This window comes from Spermophilus citellus (genome assembly GCF_964194105.1).
Source record: "Spermophilus citellus genome assembly, chromosome: X".
Lineage (NCBI taxonomy): Eukaryota > Metazoa > Chordata > Mammalia > Rodentia > Sciuridae > Spermophilus > Spermophilus citellus.
The window spans coordinates 64839393-64862904 of record NC_138190.1 but is presented as its reverse complement, the minus strand read 5'-3'; the positions used below and the strand labels follow the sequence as shown (position 1 = coordinate 64862904).

Genomic DNA, 23512 nt, shown 5'->3' with positions numbered 1-23512 from the left:
AGAAAGTCTTTAATTGACAAGACCAGATTTGGAGACAGGCAGAAAATGATAACACCTGTTCCCAAAGCAGATGTACCAGTTAGAAGGACAAGCTGATACTATAAACCTATTATTACCTCTGAATGCAACCACTTATTTTTAATTTTTACTTTTTTGGCACTAGAGATTGAATGCAGGGATACACTACCACTGAGCTGCATCCCCAGCCCTTCTTCTTCTTCTTCTTTTTTAATTTCAGAGAGGTCCACTAAGTTGCCCAGGCTAGCCCCGAATTTGCAATCCTTTTGCCTTCGATTTCTGATTAGCTGGAATTACAGGTGTGCACCACTACACCTGGCAAAATGCATCTATTTATTTGATTTTGTTTTTCTTAACTTTGAGTATTGTTTTTTAATACTTGGTTTTATACTTAAATCACCCTAATAGTTTCACCTACATAGTATTAAATACTCTTTGTAACAATTCTGTTGGTAAAATAAATTGGCTTTTTATTTACCCACATTTCTCAAATTAAGAGAAAACTAGTAGCCACTGAAAAACAACTACCTGCTCTTCTATAAGCAAATTAGATTTACTCATTGGCTTTTTTACATGTGCAAAGTAAATGAACTATAAATATTAAACTATCCTTAAGTAGTAAGAAAATACTAAATCTGTTTACTCATACAAAATAATCTCAAAGGCTTGGGATGTAGCTCAATGGTAGAATGTTTAGCATGTGTGAGGCCCCGTACTGGGGTTCAATTCCCAGTACTGCAAAACAACAACAAAAAATATCAAGAAAGCTGACACTATAGAAATTAATGAACTGCAGAACAGAAAACTGGGAGGGGCCAAATTTGACTTCTGGTGCTTTATTTATAGGAATGACATATTCAACTATGTTTGCTTCTCAATAGTAGTTACATGTACATCCTGTATCTCTAAAATATTAGATTCATCCAAATTTTCAGTAGGGAAAAGAGAATATGAGTTATAAACCTACCTGAGCTAAGAACCTATACACATAAACAGGCTTAGTTTGTCCAAAGCGATAAACTCTGAATATACTCTGGATGTCATAAGATGGATTCCAAGAAGCATCAAATATAATTACTCGATTAGCAGCTACCAGATTAATTCCAAGAGATCCTGCTTTGGTGGAAATGATAAACAACCGCCCTCTGAAAATGAAAATATAGGATACATGCTTTAGTAATAAATACTTTATAGATATTTTATTTATGATATGACTTTTTGATCCTAGTGAAGTTTTTATATTATCATAAGTTCAGAGAATTCATTTTTTTTCTTTCTTTTACTTTTTGGTACTGGGGATTAAATCCAAGGGCACTTTGCACCACTAAGCTATTTCCCCAGCCCTTTTTTAGTTTGAGATAGGGTCTACTAAGTTAGTGGCAAGCCTTGAAGTTATCATCTTCCTGCCTCAGCCTCCTGAGTCACTGGGATTACAAGTATATGCCACTGGGGCTGGGGATGTGGCTCAAGCGGTAGCGCGCTCGCCTGGCATGCGTGCGGCCTGGGTTCGATCCTCAGCACCACATACAAACAAAGATGTTGTGTCTGCCCAAAGCTAAGAAATAAATATTAAAAAATTCTCTCTCAGATGACTAACATTAAACAGGGATGAGAGGTGGGAGGGACAGGGAGAGAGAAGGGAAATTGCTTGGAAATGGAAGGAGACCCTTAGGGTTATACAAAATTACATACAAGAGGAAGTGAGGGGAAAGGGAAAAATAATACAAGGTGGAGAAATGAATTACAGTAGAGGGGGTAGAGAGAGAAGAGGGGAGGGGAGGGGAGGGGGGGATAGTAGAGGATAGGAAAGGCAGCAGAATACAACAGACATGAGTATGTCAATATGTAAATCAGTGGAAGTGTAACTGATGTGACTCTGCAATCTGTATACGGGGTAAAAAATGGGAGTTCATAACCCACTTGAATCAAAGTGTGAAATATGATATATCAAGAACTATGTAATGTTTTGAACAACCAATAAAAAAAAAATTTTTAAAAATTATCTCTCTCTCTCTCTCACTCTCTCTTAAAAAAAAAAACAAGTATATGCCACTGTAACTGGAAATTTCTTACTTATGGAAGAAAATAAGGCATCTAAGGAGTCAGACTCATGATATTCTCAGGAAGGATCTTATTGACAGAAAATAAAAAGCTTTATTTAAGAAGAAAAAGGGATATGATGATCTTATGTATGCAATGTATTCAAAGGTTTTTTCCCCCACAGATTTCTGAGCAATTTTAGAAAAAATACATATAATTTGAAAGCCCATATTGTGTTAGATACTGTTATAAGCACTCAATATATCAAAATAAAAAATAGTGCATAAGGAACTGATTGTAGTAGGGTTCACTCATACACAAACAATTACAGAGTAACAAATTTAAAGAGAAAAAATAGGATACATGTAAAGAAATAGCTAAACTAAAAGGAAGAACACAAAGGGCTTCATGAAGGGTGTGTTTAAAGAAAAATAATTACACTAATAGATAATCTGACATGTTGGAACAAAAGGACTGAAAATATTTCTATAGAAGAATTTGAGAATGAATTAGGGACAGATACATAGAAATCCAAGCAAATGGTTAATACAAATGATCACTTCAGGGAAATAAACAAGAACACAGCCCAGTACAGTGGTGCACCCCTGTAATCCCAGTGGCTAGGAGGCTGAAACAGGAGGATCTCAAGTTCAAAACCAGCCTCAGCAAAAGCAAGGTGCTAAGTAATTAAGTGAAATTCTATCTCTAAATAAAACACAAATAGGGCTGGGGATGTGGCTCAGTGACCGAGTATCCCTCAGTGACCGAGTTCAATCTCTGGTTCCAATACATATAAAATAAAAATAAACAGGAACACATAAAAGGAAAACTAATCACAGTATGTAAATGACTTAAGAACATTTACACAGTCACAATAAGGCAAACACTCCAAAAATTGATTTAGGTAAACAGTATGAAAAATTATATTGGTAAAATGAGCAAGAAGTGATGTATGGATAAATTCCCACCTTAGACTGTAGTAAGGATATGTGTACAAAAACACCAGAATAGCATGAGATAAAATTAATTACCTCTGGAAAGTAGAAATCATGGATAGAAAGAGGCTGGTCAAAGTATTGGTTTTTAAGCCTTGCAAAACTATTCACTTTTAATAATAATATGTAAATATATTACTTTGAGACAAATAAAAATTTAATTTGAAAACAAAGATAATATTTTTTGAAAGTATAAAAAAGTTTAAGGGGAAAAAAACTATATAGGTCCATTCCCCAGAAACAACCTTCATTCATATCACTGTACATTTCCTCCTATTGGTCTCTTTTTTCTAAGCGTATACTTTTTTGGTTAAGTGAACATAGTATCTGTATACACAGATTATATTACAAACTTCTTTTTTGAGAGAGAGAGAGAGAGAGAGAGAGAGAGAGAGAGAGAGAGAGAGAGAGAATTTGTTTTAAAATATTTATTTTTCAGTTCTCGGCAGACACAACATCTTTGTTTGTACGTGGTGCTGAGGATCGAACCTGGGCCGCACGCATGCCAGGCAACCTTGCTACCTACCGATTGAGCCACATCCCCGCCCTTACAAACATTTCTTTAAAAATTTTTTTATACACGTCATGCCTGTTAGCTACCTCTTTCACTGGATTGCCATATAATAATTTAGTGATTATGGTTTATTCTTCGCAACTTATATGAAAATGAGAAAAACTCTGGGAAAAGCCCTCAGCAATCACCATATAATCCCTTTACACTAAGCCTTGTTTTCTATACCTTCATGACAGAAAATTACCATTAAAATGCCAGCCCATTACATTTATAGCACTATATACCAGATTGCAGGGAGACACTAAATTTGAATAATGGGTTTATTTTCAGTTTACCAATCATATTGTTTATTAAAGAAAAATCTAGTACAAAGGAACAGATATAAAAATGAATGTTCTATATGAATTTAGTGTAATCACACATCTAGGAAAATTACCACAAAAATGACCAATTTCCAAGAAAATATATTCATCAATGTTATATATAATAGCAAAAACTTGAAAATAAAAAGTACAACAACACATGTAACTACAATCTGGTAGGGCTTGTGGTTCTAAAGTGCTTGCCTAACATGTGCAAAACCCTGGGTTCAACTTCGAGTACCACACAAAAAAATAAATAAAAAAGAAGGAAGGGCCATTCACTATTAAATGGGCTATATTGCCATTAAAAATTCAAAACATTATGTTGTGTGAAAAAAAGGATACAGAACCTTCTTAAATAAAAATTAAATTACATTGAAACATAAAACACATATACACATAATGTTCATAGTGGTTATCTTAGTCAGGAGGGTTATGATTGTTTTCTGATTTTGTTTTGTTTTTTTGTTTTGTTTTCTTGTACCAGAGATTGGACCTAGGGGCACTTAACCCTGAACTACACCCCTAGCACATTTTATATTTTATTTAAAGACAGGGTCTCACTAAATTGCCCAGGGCCTTGTTAAGTTGCTGAGGCTTTGCAATCCTTTTACCTCAGCCTCCTGAGCTGCTGGGATTACAGGTGTGTGCCAACATACCTGGCTGTTTTCTTCTTTTTACTTTTTAAAAATATATATGCATTATAGAGAACAATTCCTCAAAAAGAACAAACTACTATAACTCATTTACTATGAAAGAGATCATTTTAATAGTCTTAATGCTATTAAGGAAATTTAACCAACAATCTTAAAACTCTCCCTCAAAAAAGAAGAAGAAAATAATCTGGCAAAATTTTACAACATGTTATTGTTTGGGTCTGGAATGTCCCCACCCCCAGAACTCATGTAATGAAGGCTTGGGCCCCAGTGCAGCAAGGTTCAGAGATAGGGTTTAGGAGAAGTGAAAATTAACTATGAGGGCACTAATCTTGTCAATAGATTAATCAATTTATGAATTCGTAATCTGTAAGGACTATTGGGAAGTGGTTGGTTCTTAGGTTATACCAACCTGCCAACCATGAAATGAAACCCTGAGCCAAAACAAAGCTTTCCTCCTTTAAGTTATTTATGTCAAATATTTTGCTCACAGTGATGTAACACCTAAGACACAAGGCATTTAAAATATAAATCTATAAAACCTCTTTAAGAAAATAGAAAAGGCAATACTTCTCAATAAATTTTATGAAGCCAATATTATCCTTATGCCAAATCCAAACAAAGACTATACAAAAACAACTAAATTCAGACCAATATCTTTCATAAACTCCTCCCAACAAAATATTAGCAAATAGCAGCACCCAGTACCATAACTATATATATCACCAAGTAAAGGTTTTTTCCAGGAATGGAAAGCTGAGTCAATATCTAAAAATCACTCTATATAAAATACCATATTAATAAGGTAAAGTAAAATAAAACGAAACATAATTGACATGGAAAAAACATTCGACAAAAATTAAACACCAAATAATAATAAAAACTCCTGGCAAATTAAGACTATTGAGAAACTTCCTCAACTTGAAGGAGTACTTGCAAAAAACCTACAATGGTGGTGCATGCCTATAATCCCAGCTACTTGACAGACAGAAGCAGCCTTCTGAAAATAAAATTTGAAAAGGATTAGGAATGTTAGCTCAGTGATAATGCACTTGCCTAGATGCATGAGGCCCCAGGTTTTATAGGCAGGACCGCAAAAATCAAATAAAAACCCATAGCTAAAATCATAAAGACTGAATGCTTTTAAGTTCAGGAAGAAGTCAAGGATGTCCAATCTTAACACTTTGATTCATCACATTACTGCCAATTTGAGCCAGTGTATTAAGTCAAGAAAAGAACACAAACAACATACATATCAGAAAGGAAGAAATGAAACTATCCCTACATATAGATAACATAATGTTCAATGTAGAAAATCCTAAAAAATCTACAAAATAAACTCCTATAACAAAAGCAGCAAAATCACAGACAGAATATCAACACAAAAATCAACTGCATTTCTATATGCTAACAATGAATACAGGGAAACCAAAATTTAATTCCATATCATCTGAAATCACTCAAAATAAAAATACTTACAGGTGTAAACCTAACAAAATATACATGAGACTTGTATGCTGGAAACTCAGAAACACTGATGAAAGTAATTAATGATAACATAAATGAAACTACACACTATTTACAAATCAGAAGTTTCAATAAAGACATTATTGTCCTTAAGACAAACAGATTCAACATGATTTCTATTTTAATAAGAATTGCAAGGGGCTGAGACTGTAACTCACTCATGGTAGATAAAGTGCCTAGCATGTATGAGCCCAGGGTTTGATCCAAACACACACACACACACACACACACACACACACACACACACACTCCTAAAGCATGTATCCAAATCAGAAACACTTTTTGGTTTATGTTTAGGAGTGATTCATTGACTAGTAATAGTAAGTAAGTCTATCTGACACCTCAGCATCTCCATTTCAATACTGTTCTGTACTCACATCAAGTATGAAAGTTATGGACCAGATCAAAATGCTATGGTGGTATTTAAAAATCTGGGATGCTGAGCAAATCAAAGTTTCAACCATGTTTGACGAATAAGGGTTACTTAATAAAATTACTTCTCAGCCCAGCATGGTTGGCACATGTCTTTGGTCTCAGCTACTTGGGGGCTGAGGCAGATATATTACTTGAGCCCATAAAAGGTCAGCCTAGGCAACATAGTAAGAACTGGTTTCTGAAAGTTATATAAAAATAAAATTATTTCTTCATACTCATGCACAGTAATTTTTTAAAACATGAAAACATATAAACAAATGTACTTATTCTTAAAGCAGTCTGATAACTAATAACACACTTTATAAATTAACTGTACTCAAAACATCCCTATATAAGCACTCCTAACTCCTATAGATTATCAATTAATACTCTTCACATGACCTAACTGAAATTTCACTAGCCTGAAGCCTTGATTTGGTTCATGACTGCTAGAATTAAAAAATGTCTTTTGTAACACAATATTCCTCATTGTTTAAAATATTAAGACACACATTAGTCATCCTACCATTAAACTAATCCCCTCTCTGCCTTTGTTTCAAAGGCCATGCTTTCATATATTTGTGTTTAAAGTGTAAGTATGTGTTGGTATGTTTGTGTATGTATGTGTGTGTATATATGAAATTTTCATTGCTAAATGCATTTTGATTATGTCAATCAATAACAGTTAAAAACAAAATAAAACCCGCACATATAAAGCACACTGTATCTATAGTTATTTAAATATTATGATTCGCATTTCTACAACAAAGAGATCACAAAAACTTTGCTAACTTTAAAATCATCAAGAATCTGTCACCAATAATAATATAAAAATGGCCAGTAAGCACATAAAAAGATATTCAACATAATTTATCATTAGGGAAAGGCAAATTAAAAACTGCACGAGGCACATCAATGTTTAAAGCAGCACAATTCACAACAGCTAAGCTGTGGAACCAACCTAGATGCCCTTCAGTTGATGAATGGATAACAAAAACGTTTTATAGATACACAATGGAATATTATTCAGCATTAAAAGAGAATAAAATCATGGCATTTGCAGGTGAATGGATGGAGTTGGAGAATATAATGCTAAGTGAAGTTAGCCAATCCCCAAAAACCAAATGCCAAAATGTTTTCTCTGATATAAGGATGTTAATTCATAATGGGGTTGGGGGGAAGCATGGGTGGATCAGAAGAAGTCTAGATAGAGCAAAGGGGGGGGGAGGGAGTGTAAGGGAGGGGGCTTAGAGGTAGAAATGGTGGTGGAATGAGATGGACATCATTACCCTACGTACATGTATGAAGACACAAATGGTGTGACACTACCTTGTGTACAACCAAAGATATGAAAAATTGTGCTCTATATAGGTAATGTTAATTGAAATGCATTCTGCTGTCATACATAACAAATTAGAATTTAAAAAAAAACACATGAGGTACCATTATATACTTACTAGAAATAGGTAAAATAATTTTGTAAAAATATGACAAAAGTAAACACTAATAAGAATGCAGAACAATTGGAACTCTCACACACTATTGTTGGGAATACAAAATTGTATAGTCACTTGGGAAAACTGACAGCTTCTATATATATAATAAACTTACCATATAATCCAGAAATTATCATTCTGCATTTTCATTATACTGAAAGAGATCCCTATACTTACAAAAAATAGTACATGAATGTTTGGGGCAGCTATGATTTTAATCCCCAAACCTGATAATAATGCAAATGTCCTTCAAGTAGAAATGGCTAAACAAACTGATACATCCCTGCAAAGGACAATTATTCAACAAGAAAAAAGGAACACCAGCAATGACATGGATGAATTACAAATGCATTTCACTAAATGAAAGCAGTGAGACTAAATAGGCAGCAAAATGTGTGATTCCAGAGATGGAGATATAACTCAGGGGTAGAATGCATGCCAGAGGCCCTGGGTTCAATCACCAGGAAGAAAACAAACAAACAAATAATTCCACGAATGAATTTGGAGAGGAGGGTGAAACTTGTATCTTGACTGTATCTTCCATTTATCAAAATTCTCTAGAGAAGGATACACTAAAAAGAGTGAATTTTACTGTATGTAAATTAAAAATGACTTTAAAAGCCTCTCTATACATACAGAAGATGATTCATACCTCACATTAGTTTCATCATTAAATTCTTCAGCCCATTTCTTCCTTGATTGTGCAGTAGTAGAACCATCTAAACGGTAATAGTCAATATTTCGGAGCCATTTCCCCTCACCTGAAAATTTAATGAGAAAATACAAAAAGGATTTGATATATTGCTCTGCTAACAGATTTTCCTCCTTACTCACCACTTAAAAAGGATATATATTTATAATGCTGTATTTCCAGTATTTGTATAGTACCACACATACTTTTCTTAACCTAGGGACAATTAATTGTATTACAAATAAATTCACCACAAATTTCATTCAAAAAAATTTCAATTAAGTAGATATTGAACATAGGTGGTGGTTATTGTTTTAGTACCAGGGATTGAACCTAAGTGTCCTTAAAAACTGATCCATATCCCTAGCCCTTTTTAGTTTTTATTTTGAGACAGGGCTCAGCTAAGTTGCTTAGAGCCTCACTAAGTTTTAGAGGCTAGCTTTGAACATGCAATCCTCCTGCCTTGCCCTCCCAAGTCACTGGGATTAAAGGCCTACACCACCATGCCTGGCTTCTGAACATACATGAGAATTTCATAAAAGCATTTCTTTGATTAGAATCCTTTAAAACTGCCCAATGTAGGGCTGGGGTTGTGGCTCAGCAGTAGAGCACTCGCCTCACACCTGCAAGACCCTGGGTTCGATCCTCAGCACCACATAAAAAAAATAAGTGAAATAAAGGTATTGTGTTCAACTACAACTAAAAATTAAATGTTTTTAAAAAACTGTCCAAAGTATATGATAAACTGCACTTTGCTCATGAGGTATGCTTTAATTATGCAAATAGAGGGAAGGAAGGAAGAATGGGAATAGGAAAAACAATAGAATTAATCAGACATAACTTTCCTATGTTCATTTATTAATACATGACCACTATAACTCCACATCATGTTCAACCACAAGAATGGGATCCTAATTAGAATAAGTTTTACTCCATGTATGTATAATATGTCAAAATACATTCTACTATCATGAATATCTAAAAAGAATTTTTTTAAAAAAAACTACATAAAAACTCAAGTAAATATGCAAATAGCCAGGTTTCTCCCTTTTTTATTAACAACTTGGTAATTATCAGGTGAACACCATAAACAATGACTTTATTCATTCACTGATCAAGTATTAACTGAGTGGCTGATATATGACAAAACCTTTTACTGGTTAGCCAAAAATTTCAGCATATATTTCCATTTTATGAATATTATTTGGGTGTTTATATGTGTATCTATGTGTGAGTGTGAAGGTCTTAGGTATGTAAGTTAGTGTTCTGACGTCAACTTTTAGACAAGTTATGTAAAAGTTTCCCAAGACTTGCATTGATACCAGGAATTGAGTGCTTATGAAATTTTATATTTCATACATAATCTTCATTCTGAATTTTAAAAATATTTTTTAGTTATAGTTGGACATAATACTTTATTTATTCTTATGTGGTGCTGAGGATCAAACCCAGGACCTCGCACATGCTAGGTGAGCGCTCTACCACTGAGCTCCAACCCCAGCCAGTCATTCTGGTTTTTTAACTATAAACATACTACTACTATTACCCATCCAAGAAAGATTTATATTTCCATGATGTAGAGTCTTAATAAATGAATATATATGCCTTTTAACAAATTCTTTAAACATAGTAGATTTGTTAAATAGATGTTTTTTCATATGTTTATGATTTATGCATGTTTTATACTGAAAACCTAGAATTTCCTTGCTGAAAATTCAATAATGTCTAAAAACGTAATTTTACTTATGATCTTTATTCATTCTATTAGGGAAAACAGCATATGTATCTGTGGAAAAAAGAACTTGAGAGAAGAAGGTGGATAAAAAGGTCACATTTTGTATTATAATCAGTCACTTCAACAGTATAAATATTGTAAAATATTATAATAAATATGCTAAACATAAATGAATGGAAAATAATATAACTATTTTTAAATGTTTTTATTAGAGCATTATAGATATATATAATAGTGGGGTTCATTTTGACATATATGCTGGAATATAATTTGCTCCATTTCATCCCAAGTACTTTCTCTTTCCCTCCTCTTCTCCCTCCCGCTGTTCCCCTTACCATACTTACTAGTCTTCCTTCTATTTTTTTATTGTTTTATTTGGTGCTTTATGGATATGATTACTTAAAAAAGCATTTCAACATAGTTTCCTTTTTGTGATAATGGTGATGAATCTTTAATACCACTTCCATGAATCCAATGTATAAAAACTGGTAGTATAGGTCAGTAGTTAATAATATAAACCTTGGAGTAAGACTCAATGAATTTAATTTCAGTTTCACTGTTTACTAACATTTTCACTTCATGCAAATAATTAAACTCCTTGTGCATCCATTTCTTTATAAAAATGGGGATAATTTTGTACCTCTTACACAGGGTTGCAGGAAGTCACTGTTTGTGCTTATGTGTTAAAGTATTTCCCCTATGCTTTTTTTTTCCCTCTAGCGTTACAAGATTTCTCAACTACATCATTGACCCATTTTGAGTTGATCTTTGTGAAGGGTGAGAATTGGGATCTAGTTTCACTCTTCCAAAAATGGATATCCAGTTTTCCCAGCAACATTTGTTAAATAGTTTGTCTTTTCTCCAATTTATCTTTTGGCACTTTTTCAAGAATCAGATGACTGTATCTGTGTGGGTTTCTATTTGTGTGTTCTATTCTGTTGCATTTATGTGTCTGTTTTTATGCCAGTACCACACTCTTTTTGTATAGCTCTGTGGTATAATTTGAAATCTGGAATTCTGAATTCTGATCCAAGTTGATATGAGGAATTATTTCAACTTGTATTTGCTTAAACTTGCTTTGTGGGCTAAAATATAATCTATTTCAGAGAAAGTTCCATGACCAATGATAAAGAAAGTATTTTCAGCTATTGCTGGGTTAAATATTCTATAGATGGCTGTTATGTCCATTTAATCAATAGTATGTTTTAACTATGCAGTATCTTTGTTGATTTTATGTTGGGAAGACACATCAGTAAGAGAGGTATATTGAAATCACCAACTATTATTATATTTGAGCCAATTTGGGCCATAGTGTTAGGTAGTGTTTTTCTTATGAAATTAGGGCATACATATTTACAATAGTCATCTTATTTCTGCATTGTTCCCCTGTGTAGTGACCTTTTTTGTCTCTTCTTACTAATTTTGGATTGAAACCTGCTTTGATTGATATGAGAGTAGCTACTCCTCCTTACGACTGAGTTCCATTTGCATGGAATATCATTTTCTATCCTATCACTTTCATCAGTCTGTGGATGTCTTTGCCAATGAGCTATGTTTCTTGGAAGGAATATATCATTGTATCTTGTTTATTAATCCAATCTGTCACTCTATGTCTTTTAATTGGAGGATTGATACCATTTATATTGTTATTATAGTGGTATGCATTTTATCCTGACATTTTCCTTTTTGTGATATTTGATCCAATCCTAATTCTTATTTGCTTACTTAACCATCTAATGCTATCTATCCTTTCCCAAGCTCTCTTAGTTGTTTTCTTCTTCTCCTGTGTGCTTTATCTTTTTGCAATGCCGGTTTAGTGGTCGTGAATTCCTTTAGCTCATAGTTGTTTGGAAAGTTTAAATTTCTGCTTTGATTCTAAAGGACACAGCTTTACAGATTATGACAATCAATATTAGCAGTTGTTTTCTTTCAGGGCTTAGAACATACCATTCAATGTCCCCTGGGCTTTAGAATTTCTATTAGGATATCGGCTGTTATTCTGCTAGGTTTGAATGTGTACATGACTTGATGTCTCTTTTTTGCAGTTTTTAAAATTCTTTATTTTTCTGGAATTCTCACATTTCAAATATAATGTACTATACATAGGTTATTTTCTGTCTGGTCTATTTGGAGTTCAATCAGTGACATTACCCAGAGTTCTTGTATATTCTGTTCAGTTTCTTAATTTTTTTCTTATTGTCTGAAATTCAATTCATGGACTTTATCTTGAAGTCCTGAGATTTTGTCTTCTGACTTATTTAATCTATTGGTGAGAATTAGTTAACTGAGTTTTTTATTTGAATCAGTTTACATTTCCAGGACATATTTGGTTCTTTTTAAGAATCTATCTCTTTATTGGAATGCTCCTTCATACCTTGTATTTTCTCTGTTAGGTCATTATTTAGATCTACTTTTAATTCACCAATCACTTTAACAATAATTTTTAAAAGTCTTTAGCAAACATTTCCTCTTCTTTAATATCTATAGGTTCAGTTTTTTGAGGATTATGAACATTTGGTGGCATCTTATTACCTTGATTTTTTATGTTTCTATATTGAGATCTACAAATTTTGTGGGGCCAATCTCTATTTCACCATTATATAAGGGTTTTTCTAAAGATTTTCTTTTTCTTTAGAATGTGTCCCTGAGCTAGGGGTATAACTCAGTGTCAAAACGCCTGCTCAACATGTTCTCTATGAACTGCGAACAATCTCTAGCATCACATTGAAATATGAAAATCATCAGTAACTGTGATCACTTATGAGCAAAAATATATCCTATAAGACTTATCAACTGATTAAAAATGTTCTGTACATGCTAGCAACTCAGGAGTCTGAAGAAGGATCACAAATTCAAGGTCAGTGCCAACAACTTAGCAAATTCCAGTCTGAAAATTAAAAAAATAAGTAGTGGCAAACTGTCCTTGGGTTCAATTTTTAGTACCCTCCCCCCCCGAAAAAATGTTTACTACAAATTCACTAGTCCAGAAGTGGAAATAGCAAAATAGAAAGTGATACCCTATAATAGGCTGAAAAAATAGTGTCAAAGAAAGTATAATGCATATTAAAATTATATAAAGTATTTGAGAAAATAGGAAAAAGCAGGAAAGAAAAAAAATGAAAATAAGAAGAGACATGAATTGGCATGAACATACTTTATATACAAAGATATGAAAATTCTGCTATATATGTAAAATAGAATTGCAATGCATTCTGCTGTCGTATATTTTAAAAAATAAGATCAATTAAACAAAAAAAGGAAAATAAGAAGATAGACACAAGACAAAAAAAAAAAAAAAGAAACATGAAAGAGGGAGAAAGCATACAAAAAAGCAAGAAGAAAAAGAAGACTAAATCCAGTTAATATTAAAAAGAAAAAACATAGCCAGGCATGGTGGTACAACCTGTAATTCCAGTGACTTGGGAGGCTGAGGCAAGAGGACAAGTTTGAGACCAGCCTCAGCAACTTAGGCCCTAAATAACTTAGCAAAACCCTATATCACAAAATAAAAAGGCTGGGGATGTGGCTCAGTGTTTTAAGTACCACCAAGTTCAATCCCTGGTATACACCCCACACCCCAAATAAAAACCCAAACCAAAAACACAACAGCCAGGAGTAGTAGCACATGCCTATAATCCTAGCTATTCAAGAGGCTGAGGCAGAAGGATTCCAAATATGAAGCCAACCTCTATAACTTCCTGAGATCCTATCTCAAAATAAAAATAAATAAATAAATAAATAAATAAAACAGTTGGGGACATAGCTCAGTGGTAAAGCATCCCTGGATTCATCCTGAGTACCACAAAACAAACACACATACATAAAGCCCAACCACTACATGGAGAGTGGATAGGAAGAGAGACATAAGGAGAAAAATTGATAAGACAGTGAGAGTATAGAAAAGCAGAAGAAAAATAGAATGAATAAATTCAATTGATATAACATTTTTTAAAATGCAGGGAGGAGGAACAGAGACATAAGAAAAGTGACAATAGAAAAAGAGGGAGGGGCTGGGGTTGTGGCTCAGTGGTAGAGTGCTTGCCTAGAATGTGTGAAGCACTGGTTTGATTCTCAGCACCACATAAAAATAAAAATACAGGTCCATTGACAACTAAAAAAATATTTAAAAAAGAAGAAGGAAAATATGTAAGAAAAAGAGTGGGAGAGAGTAGGTAAAAACAAGAGAGAATGGAATGAATAACTCCAATTAAAGTAAAACAATACATAAAATTGGATTAAGATATGCAAAGTCAAAGAGTAGCAAGAATCTATCATATTAACACAAAATAAAATACCAGTGAAATTTGAAATGCTAAGTTAAAGAATCTAAAATTATTCCCTGTAGAAGTATTTGAGACAGAAAGGTTTCTTACTGGACCTTCCAACTTTGGAATGCCAGCTACTGGGAAACACAGAAAATGCACAAGTTTTAAATACATGACCTCTGAGTGTCTCTAGGCATGGGGTTAACAACTACATCATCTGTCTCTGTGCTGTGTAGGGAGCTGTATATTTAGTTTGTCACCCATCCAGCTCAGCATTTCTGCTTCAAAAGCTTCCAGAACTCAGATTCTTTCACCTTTCCACACTGACCTCAACATGCCTGCCTCTGATGCATACCTGGGAAGTTCTGGCATTTCTGTGGCATTAATAGGCACATAAAAACTCTTGGGAGGGTCTGAGGAATTTGCTCTAAGTGTCTGCAGTCCTGCAGCCAGATCTTTCTCTGGCTGAGAGGACTAATAGTACGAACCTCACTCAACTTTCTATCATGCCATTAGGAAACTCTGGAAGTTCCTGAATGAATCCTGATGCTATTCTGCAGACTGCCACAGGTGTGTACATACTGTTACCCCCAACTCTAACAGTATGTATTCTTGCCCTGCCCTTCCTCATGTAGCCAAGATGGGTCTGAAAATTCCATGATTAATCTCAGCAGTTGAAATCTATTTGAAGAGATTAAACTCTACCAGACTATGTCAGGTTTGCACACATCTGTGTAGTTATAGTCTACCAATTTCCAAGGAATTTCCATTGGCCTACTGCAGTCTAGAGTTCCACACAGGTTTGTGCTACTGTCTCATTTTTGAGTGCAGGTAGATTTTTGGACTGGGCCCCAGAAAATTAAATGAAAGTAATGGAAAAGTAGCCCACAGAAACAAAAATTGAAAGGGCTGGGGCTATAGCTCATTGGTACAGTGATTGCCTTGCACACGTGATTGCACATTTGATTGCCTTGCACATTTGATCCTCCACATAAAATTAAATAAAATATATAAAAAAAGAAACTTGCAAAACTGGATTTAAAAAAAACAAAACTGAAAGATAAAAAAGAAAATAGTGCCAAAAAGTATAGGTATTCTCTTTCTATGCTCAATCTTTTTACTCAGTATGTCTAGTCACTGAGTCCACACTTCTTAAAATCTTTATGATTTCTTCTTTCAGCATTCTAAGAGAGAGAACAGAGACATAAGATACTCTGACTTGTAATCCATACATCTCTTCAGGGAGCTTTTGCTCTCCCCCACTGAGCACACCAGGCAAGGATGCAGTCTATTTCTCTATTCTTTCTCTCTCCTATTATTATTTAAAAATTTTTTCTGGGTTTCATATGGTCACTGAATGAGTTGGACTCCAGTGCAATAGGACTTTGGGGGGAATAGGTGGGAGTAATGGGGATTGATGCTAGTACCACTGAGCTACATCCCCAGACATCATGAGAAAATGAAATTACAAGCTCAGCATATTTTAATAAAGATGTGCAATTCCTTAATAAAATACTTGCGATCTGAATCTAACAACACATAGAGAGAATCATAAGCCACGATCAAGTGAGATTTATCCCAGGTTTGCCAAGTTGATTTAACATCGAAATTTAAAATCAAAATAATACACTACATCAATAAAGAAAAAATAATTTATTCAATAGATGCAGAGAAATCATTTGAGAATATCCTATATTCTCTCATAATAAAAATACTCAACAAACTAAAATTACATTGAAACTTCATCTACTTGATAAACAACACCTACGAAAACCTACAGTTACTATCGTAGGAAATAACAGACTAGATATAAAAGACTGGATTTTCTACCCATAACATTAGGAACAAGAAAAGGATGTCCACTGTTGCTACTTCCATTCAACATATAATGGAGTTCCCTAATTAGAGCAAAAGAGAAACAAACATAAATAAAAGGCATCCATTTTAGAAAGAACTATTTCTATTTGTAGATGCCATGATCTTGTAAACAGAATATCCAAAACAATCTTCTAAAAAAGATTAAATAAGAAAACAAATTCAGCCAGTTTGCAGCAGCCAAAATCAATATACAAAAGTCAATTTATACATTTCCAGAGAACAAAAATGAGAACAAAATCTCATTGCCAACAGCAACAAAAAGAATGAAACATGTAAGAATAAATTTAATAAAAGAAGCATAAAATTTATACTCTGAAGACTACAAAATACTGGCTAAAGTAATTAAAGACCTTAACAAATAGCAAACATCCCATGTTCACAGGTTAGAATACTCTTATATTAAGATAGCAATACTTGCTAAAATTAAATATTGTGGAAACTCATGAGCAGACAAAACAATTTTGAAGAACTAAGTAGGAAGAGTCACACTTAATTTTTTTGCAGTGTCGGAGAATCAAACTCAAAACCTCACATGCTAGGCAAGCATTTTACCACTGAAGTATATCCTATCAATTCCCCAATTTTAAAACTTACTTTCAAAGCAATGGTAACAAGGCAGTGAAATACTAGCATGAAGACTGACATAAAGATCAGTGGAACAGAACTAGGGGTCAGAAAACAAACCTATATCCTTTGATATACTTTTTAAAGTACCAAAATCATTAAATGAGAAAAGAATATTGTTTTCAACAAATAGTACTGGGACCACTGGATATCCACAGCAAAAGTCAGAAGATGGGGGGCTGGGGATGTGGCTCAAGCGGTAGCGTGCTCCCCTGGCATGCGCAGGGCGCTGGGTTTGATCCTTAGCACCACATAAAAATAAAATAAATATTAAAAAAAGTCAGAAGATGGAACCTTACTCCACAACATATATAAAAAATAACTCAAAATGGATCAAAGATCCATTTAAAGATCCAATGTAAGAACATAAAACTTTTAAAAAGGAAACAAAGGAGTAAGTCTTCATGGCTTTAGATTTGGCAATGGTTTCTTTAAAATGACATTAAAAGCACAACCAACAAAAAAAATAGATAAATAGACTTCATCAAAATGAAATCATTTTTGTATACAAAAGGTCACAATCAAAGTGAAAAGACAATTCACAGAATGAGAGAAAATATTTGCAAATAACATATCTAGTATGTAGAATATAATTTTGAAACATTCATATCTAGACAACAAAAGACAACAAATGCAATTTTAAGAAGAGCAAAAAAAAAAAAAAATGAAAATGAGCGAAGGACCTGAATAGACATTTTCCAAAGAAGATAAACAAACAGCCAACAAGCACATGAAAAGATATTCAGTATTACTAGCCATCAGATTAATGCAAATCAAAACCACATAGAGATGCCACTTTATAACCAATAAGGTGGCTAAAATTAAAAAAAAAAAAGAAAAAGAACAAGTGTCATGGGAGACTTGATGCAGGAGGGTCTCAATTTTGCAGCCAACCTGAGAAGCTTAGTGAGACCCTGTCTTAAAAGATGAAAAGGGCTGGGAGTGTAGCTGGTAGAGTACACCTGAGTTCAATTGCCAAGAAGAAAGAAAAAAAAAAGAGAGAGAGAAATAAATAACAAGTTTTGACAAGGATGTAAAGAAATTGAGATGCTTCTATATCGCTCTTGGAGTATAAAATTATACAGCCAGGTGCAGAACAGTTTGGTGATTCTTCAATAATTTTAACAAAGAGTTATCCTTTGACACACTAATTACACCCCAAGTATATATTCAGAAGAATCGAAAACAAGTGTTTAAACAGAAATTGCATATGAATGTTCATAGCATCATTGTTATTAATAGCCAAAAGGTATCAATAGATGCAGAGAAATCATATTGAGCTCAAATATCTCAATGAATAAACAGATATTGAAACTGTGGCATTATTCAAACAATAAAATATTACTAGGCTATAAAATGGAAATAAATAATAATGCATGCTACAAATGGATTAACATTGAAAATACTGGGCAAAGTGAAAGAAGTCAGTCAACAAGAGACAATATATTATGTTCCCATTAATATGAGTGGTCCTAAATAGGACAATTTTATAGAGACATAAAGTAAATTAGCAGTTGCTTGGTTGTGAGGGAGTTGAGGGGGATAGTAGGGAGGTAATCCCTAAAAGGTACAGGGATTTATTTTAAAATATTCCAACATTGACTATGGTGAATATCTGTGAATATATTAAAACAATTACCTTACATAAACTATTGATTTATTTGGTACCAGGGATTGAACCCAGGGAACACTTAACCACTGAGTCACATTCTCAGCCCTTTTTACTTTATTTTATTTTTTTAATTTTTGATATAGGGTCTCACTAAGTTGCCAAGGGAAGCCTTGAACCTACAATCCTCCTGCCTCAGTCTCCCAAGTTGCTGGGATTAAAAGCATGCACCACTACCCAGCTCCCCCTTCTATACTTTAAATCGGTAAATTTTATAGGTGAGAATTATATATTAACAAAGATATATAAAAATTAAAATTTTTACTATAATTACAACAAAGACTACTATATTAGGAAATTTTGTTAAATAATTCAATTTTAACTGCCCTTGTCACAAAAAGTAACTGTGAGGTGATAGATATGCTAATATATTTCACTAAATGGTCACATTATTAATATCTATTTGTATTGTATAATATGATGTTGTTAATACCAAATATACACAAGAATATTTTGTTTTTAAAAAAAACAGAGGTATGTGAAAAGAACCAAGAGAAAGAATAGAAAAAAAAAAAACTTATGTATTAGGGTTATGAGACTCACAACATTTTGTTTCCTTTATTGTTTTGTTTCCTTTATTGTTAAAATGTCTTTACAATATGTTTAAATAAGTATTTTAAAAATTATTTTATAGAAATGTTTGTAACTCACCTTTATAAATAAGGGGTTTGTCTTTATCTTCTGTTTTCTCTCTACTAGCCAATTCAAGAAAATCTTCAATCAGGTCCAGAGATATGAGTGACTGGCTGAAAACAAGACTGGAAAAAAAAAAAAAAAAGATTAGTGTTCAAACACTAGAACATTCACCTTAAAAAAAAAAAATCACCTAGTAAAGGCTCCACTTCTTCCCAATCCATAAATTAACACAATTATAATCAAAATCTTAACAGGATTTTATGTAGAAATTAACACAACACGAGAGAGTAAAATTCATAAGGGAATGTCAAGTATTGAACAACCAAAACAATTTTGAGAATCAAAAAGTTGGAGGCCTAACTCTACATGATTCCAATACTGAAAAAGATACCGTAATCAAGACTACTGGTGAAAGGACAGGAACAGATCAATGGAACAGGAAAAAATACAGTCAGAGTCATATAATGTGGATAATGGGTTTTGGGCAACAGGGAAAAAGCAATTCAATAAAAATGGATAGTCTTTTTAATAATGGTCTTGGCAAAACTGGACATTCATATGAAAAACAATGAACTTTGGTTCAAATTTTATATCTTATGCAAAAAGTAGGTCAAAATGGAACATAAATCTAAATGTAAAATATAAAAACTATAAAATATTTAGAAGGACACATGGAGGAAAATCTTTTTTAACTTAAACTATCGTAGAAACATGACAATGAATGTATGACTGGTGAAAAATAAAGGTGATAAACTGGATTTAATTTAAATGAAAAGCTTTTGCTCTGCAAAAGACACACTGTTCTAAGGAGGTAAAAAATTTTAAATCTCCCTATTAAAAGTATTACAATATTTCAAAATTCTATGCATCCTATTATATGTTATCATTCCATTTCAAATAGGTCTGCAAATTCCTGATTCTCTATTCTAGTCAGTTTAAACTCATTTTTAGCCATGAAATACATTTGTTGACCTAAAGTTTAATATGAAATTAAAATAAAATACATAAAATCAGCATGATACTTTAGGTATTGTGGGAAAAGGAAGAAAAATGCCACTGGTAACTCATTCTCTACTCTAGGTTAACAACTTGCTCAGAAGTAATCTGAAAACCACTATTCTGACCCAATACAGTAGTGGATAATATGTGATAAAAAAAATTTTGGAAGAGAATGTAGAAGGAATTCCTATCCCTTACATATACAAAGTAGGTCGATATATAAAAAGTTATGTATCAGTGGTAAGTGTGTTTCTTAAGTTTTACTTGATTCTGGCAGAGAGGTGCTTATGACTCCAAAACATCCTTTAATAGTCACCGCTAAATGTGTTCAGATTTAGTGGAGATAAAAAGAACAGCTGAAGCTATGAAAGAGCTGCTGAATTTAACAAAATATAAATTTTCTGTTATATGGCTTCCTAATCTTTGCACTACCAGAGGCTACTATCTCCCAGTTGCCAACTTCTAGAACACTGGTAAAGAAATGAATTGAGTCCTAGGGCTCAGCTTAAATAACCAAAGCCTATGTCTTGACACCTAAGTAGTCTGGTTATCTATCTCAGAATCAAAAACTTCTCTGAAACAATTAATGTGAATTGCAAATTATTTTTTTGTTAGTGTATATTAATTATATAAAATGGTGCATTCCATTATGGCAAATTCATACATATTTAAAAGCAATTTCACTACCCAATAACTTCATCACCCTTGTCTCCTATAACTTAATGATCCCCTTCTTCAAACCTAATGAGGCTCCCTCTAGTTCCATGGCATCTCTTTCTTCCTGTTTTTGTCCCTTTAGCTTCAACTACACATGAGAGAAAACATGATACTTTTCTGACTTATTTTGCTCAACCTTATGATCTCTAGTTTCGTACATTTTTCTACAAATAACATAATTTTGTTCCTCCTACGGCTAAGTGAAACTACACACACACACACACACACACACACACACTCTCTCTCTCTCTCTCTCTCACACACACACATACACACTCACACACGCCCTTTCTTTATACATTTATCTGTTGACCTAGGATGATTCAAAACAGCTACTGTGAACTTTGTTGCTGTAAACATGGACATGAATGTATCGCTTAAGTATGCTGACTTAAATTCTTTTGGATAAATACCAAGGAGTGATATAACTAGATCTTATAGTAGTTGGATTTTTAGCTTTTGGAGTAATCTTCATACTGATTCCCATAGTGGCTCTACTAATTTGCATTCTCATTTATAATATGTAAGTACTTTTTCCCCCACACTCCCATCCTGCATCCTAGCCATCCTAGCCAGCATTTATTATTATTTGCATTCTTGAGAATTGCCATTCTAACTGGAGTGGGATGGAATCATAGTATAGTATTGATTGGCATTTCCCTGATGGCTAATGATATTGAACATTTTTTCATAACATGTTGGTCATCTGCACACCTTTACAGGTGTCTGCTCATTTCTTTTGCCCATTTTTATTGAATGGGTTGTTGGTTTTTTTTTAAATAAACATTCATTTTTTAGGTGTAGATGGACACAACACAATGCCTTTATTTGTATGTGGTGTTGAGGATCAAAACCGGGTCCTACCCGAGCTAGGCGAGCACTCTACCACTGAGCCACAATCCCAGCCCTGGGTTGTTTTTTTTTTGGTGTTGATTTTTTAAGTTGTTTATTATGGAAATTAATCCTCTGTTGGAAGAGTAGCTGGCAAAGATGTACTCCCATTCTGTAGGTTGTCTCTTCACTCTGTTAATTGTTTCCTTTTCCTATAAAGAAGGTTTTTAATTTGATGCCATCCCATTCATTGGATCTTGCTCTTAGAAGGTTACGATAATACAAGTAATAACTGATAGTTTAACTCTAATAAGTATTCAATTATGGGTAACCTTCTCTGATGATAGCTTATTCTACTATAGCAAAGGGCAGGTGGACATCTACAGTGAATATGGGAGAAGAAATTCCTATATAGGAAAAGATCATTAAAATCCTTCTATACTCTTAATTTTAAATCACAGAGGTTGATAGTGGGAAAAAAAAAAGCAAGTTTATAGTAATAATCTCTTCTGAGTTTTCAGAAACTCTTAACTCAAATATCTACTTACTAATTGATATCTCTCGTGTGTACCTAACAGGCCCATTAAACATAAGAACCAGGGGCTGGGGTTGTGGTTCAGTGGTAGAATTTGATTCTCAGCACTGTATATAAATAAATTATTAAAATAAAGTCCATCAACAACTAAAAAAATATTTAAAAAAGAAACTAAACAGCCAGAGTAAGACTCTCAATTTCTTCTAATAAAACTGAGGCTTAGGAGTCACTCTCTGACTACTCTCTCTTTGCTACCCTGTATTTCATCTATCAAGTCATACGGTTTCTACTCCAAATCATACTCTTTATTTCCATACAACCTATGCCAACATCATCCCCTACCTAAGCCATTAGTTTCTGTATAACTACAGTGGCAATACACTACCAACCAAACAAAAAAAGTTATATTGAGCACTTAGTAGGTGCCACCAGGTACAGTGATCAAAAACAAAAAGAATAATATACTGGGCTGGGGATATAGCTCAGTTGTAGAGTGCCTGCCTTGCCCGTGTGAGGACCTGGGTTAAAACCCCTGAACTGAGAAGAACAAAAAAGGGAAAAAATAGTCTCTGTCTTCAAACAGCTAACTACCACTTTTTCCAGTAGAAAGACATAAACAAGTGAGTGCTCTAAAATGTGTTAAGAGTAGAATATATTCAAAGGTGCTATGGCAATAAGAGTTTTGTCTCTTTCAAGGGGGCTGAAAGAGTTAAGTTTGAATTTTTTAAGATAACGTATCATTTTTTTAGCCTTCTGTTAAAATTATTTGAAAAGAAAAATAATAAAGAAAGAACAATCAAACAGGTAAAATATTAAAAGTCTGAAAAATGTCCATTAGGTTTGAAGATGAGAAGATCACTAGGGACTTCAGAAAGAACTTCAGTAAAGTCACAGGGTTTTATACATGGTG

General features: G+C 33.5%; 1 protein-coding gene across 8 annotated transcripts in view; it reads right to left on the bottom strand.

The window, feature by feature from the left end:
- ATRX (ATRX chromatin remodeler) overlaps nucleotides 1–23512 on the bottom strand; it is a 230856-nt gene that overhangs the window by 33020 nt on the left and 174324 nt on the right. For all 8 annotated transcript variants that reach the window (XM_081276837.1, XM_081276832.1, XM_081276834.1 and 5 more), the window contains 3 exons: nucleotides 19536–19642; nucleotides 8675–8783; nucleotides 986–1163 (listed from right to left, as the gene is read on the bottom strand). In XM_081276837.1, coding sequence (XP_081132963.1) covers nucleotides 986–1163; nucleotides 8675–8783; nucleotides 19536–19642 — 394 coding nt within the window. The remainder of the gene's footprint in view (nucleotides 1–985; nucleotides 1164–8674; nucleotides 8784–19535; nucleotides 19643–23512) is intronic.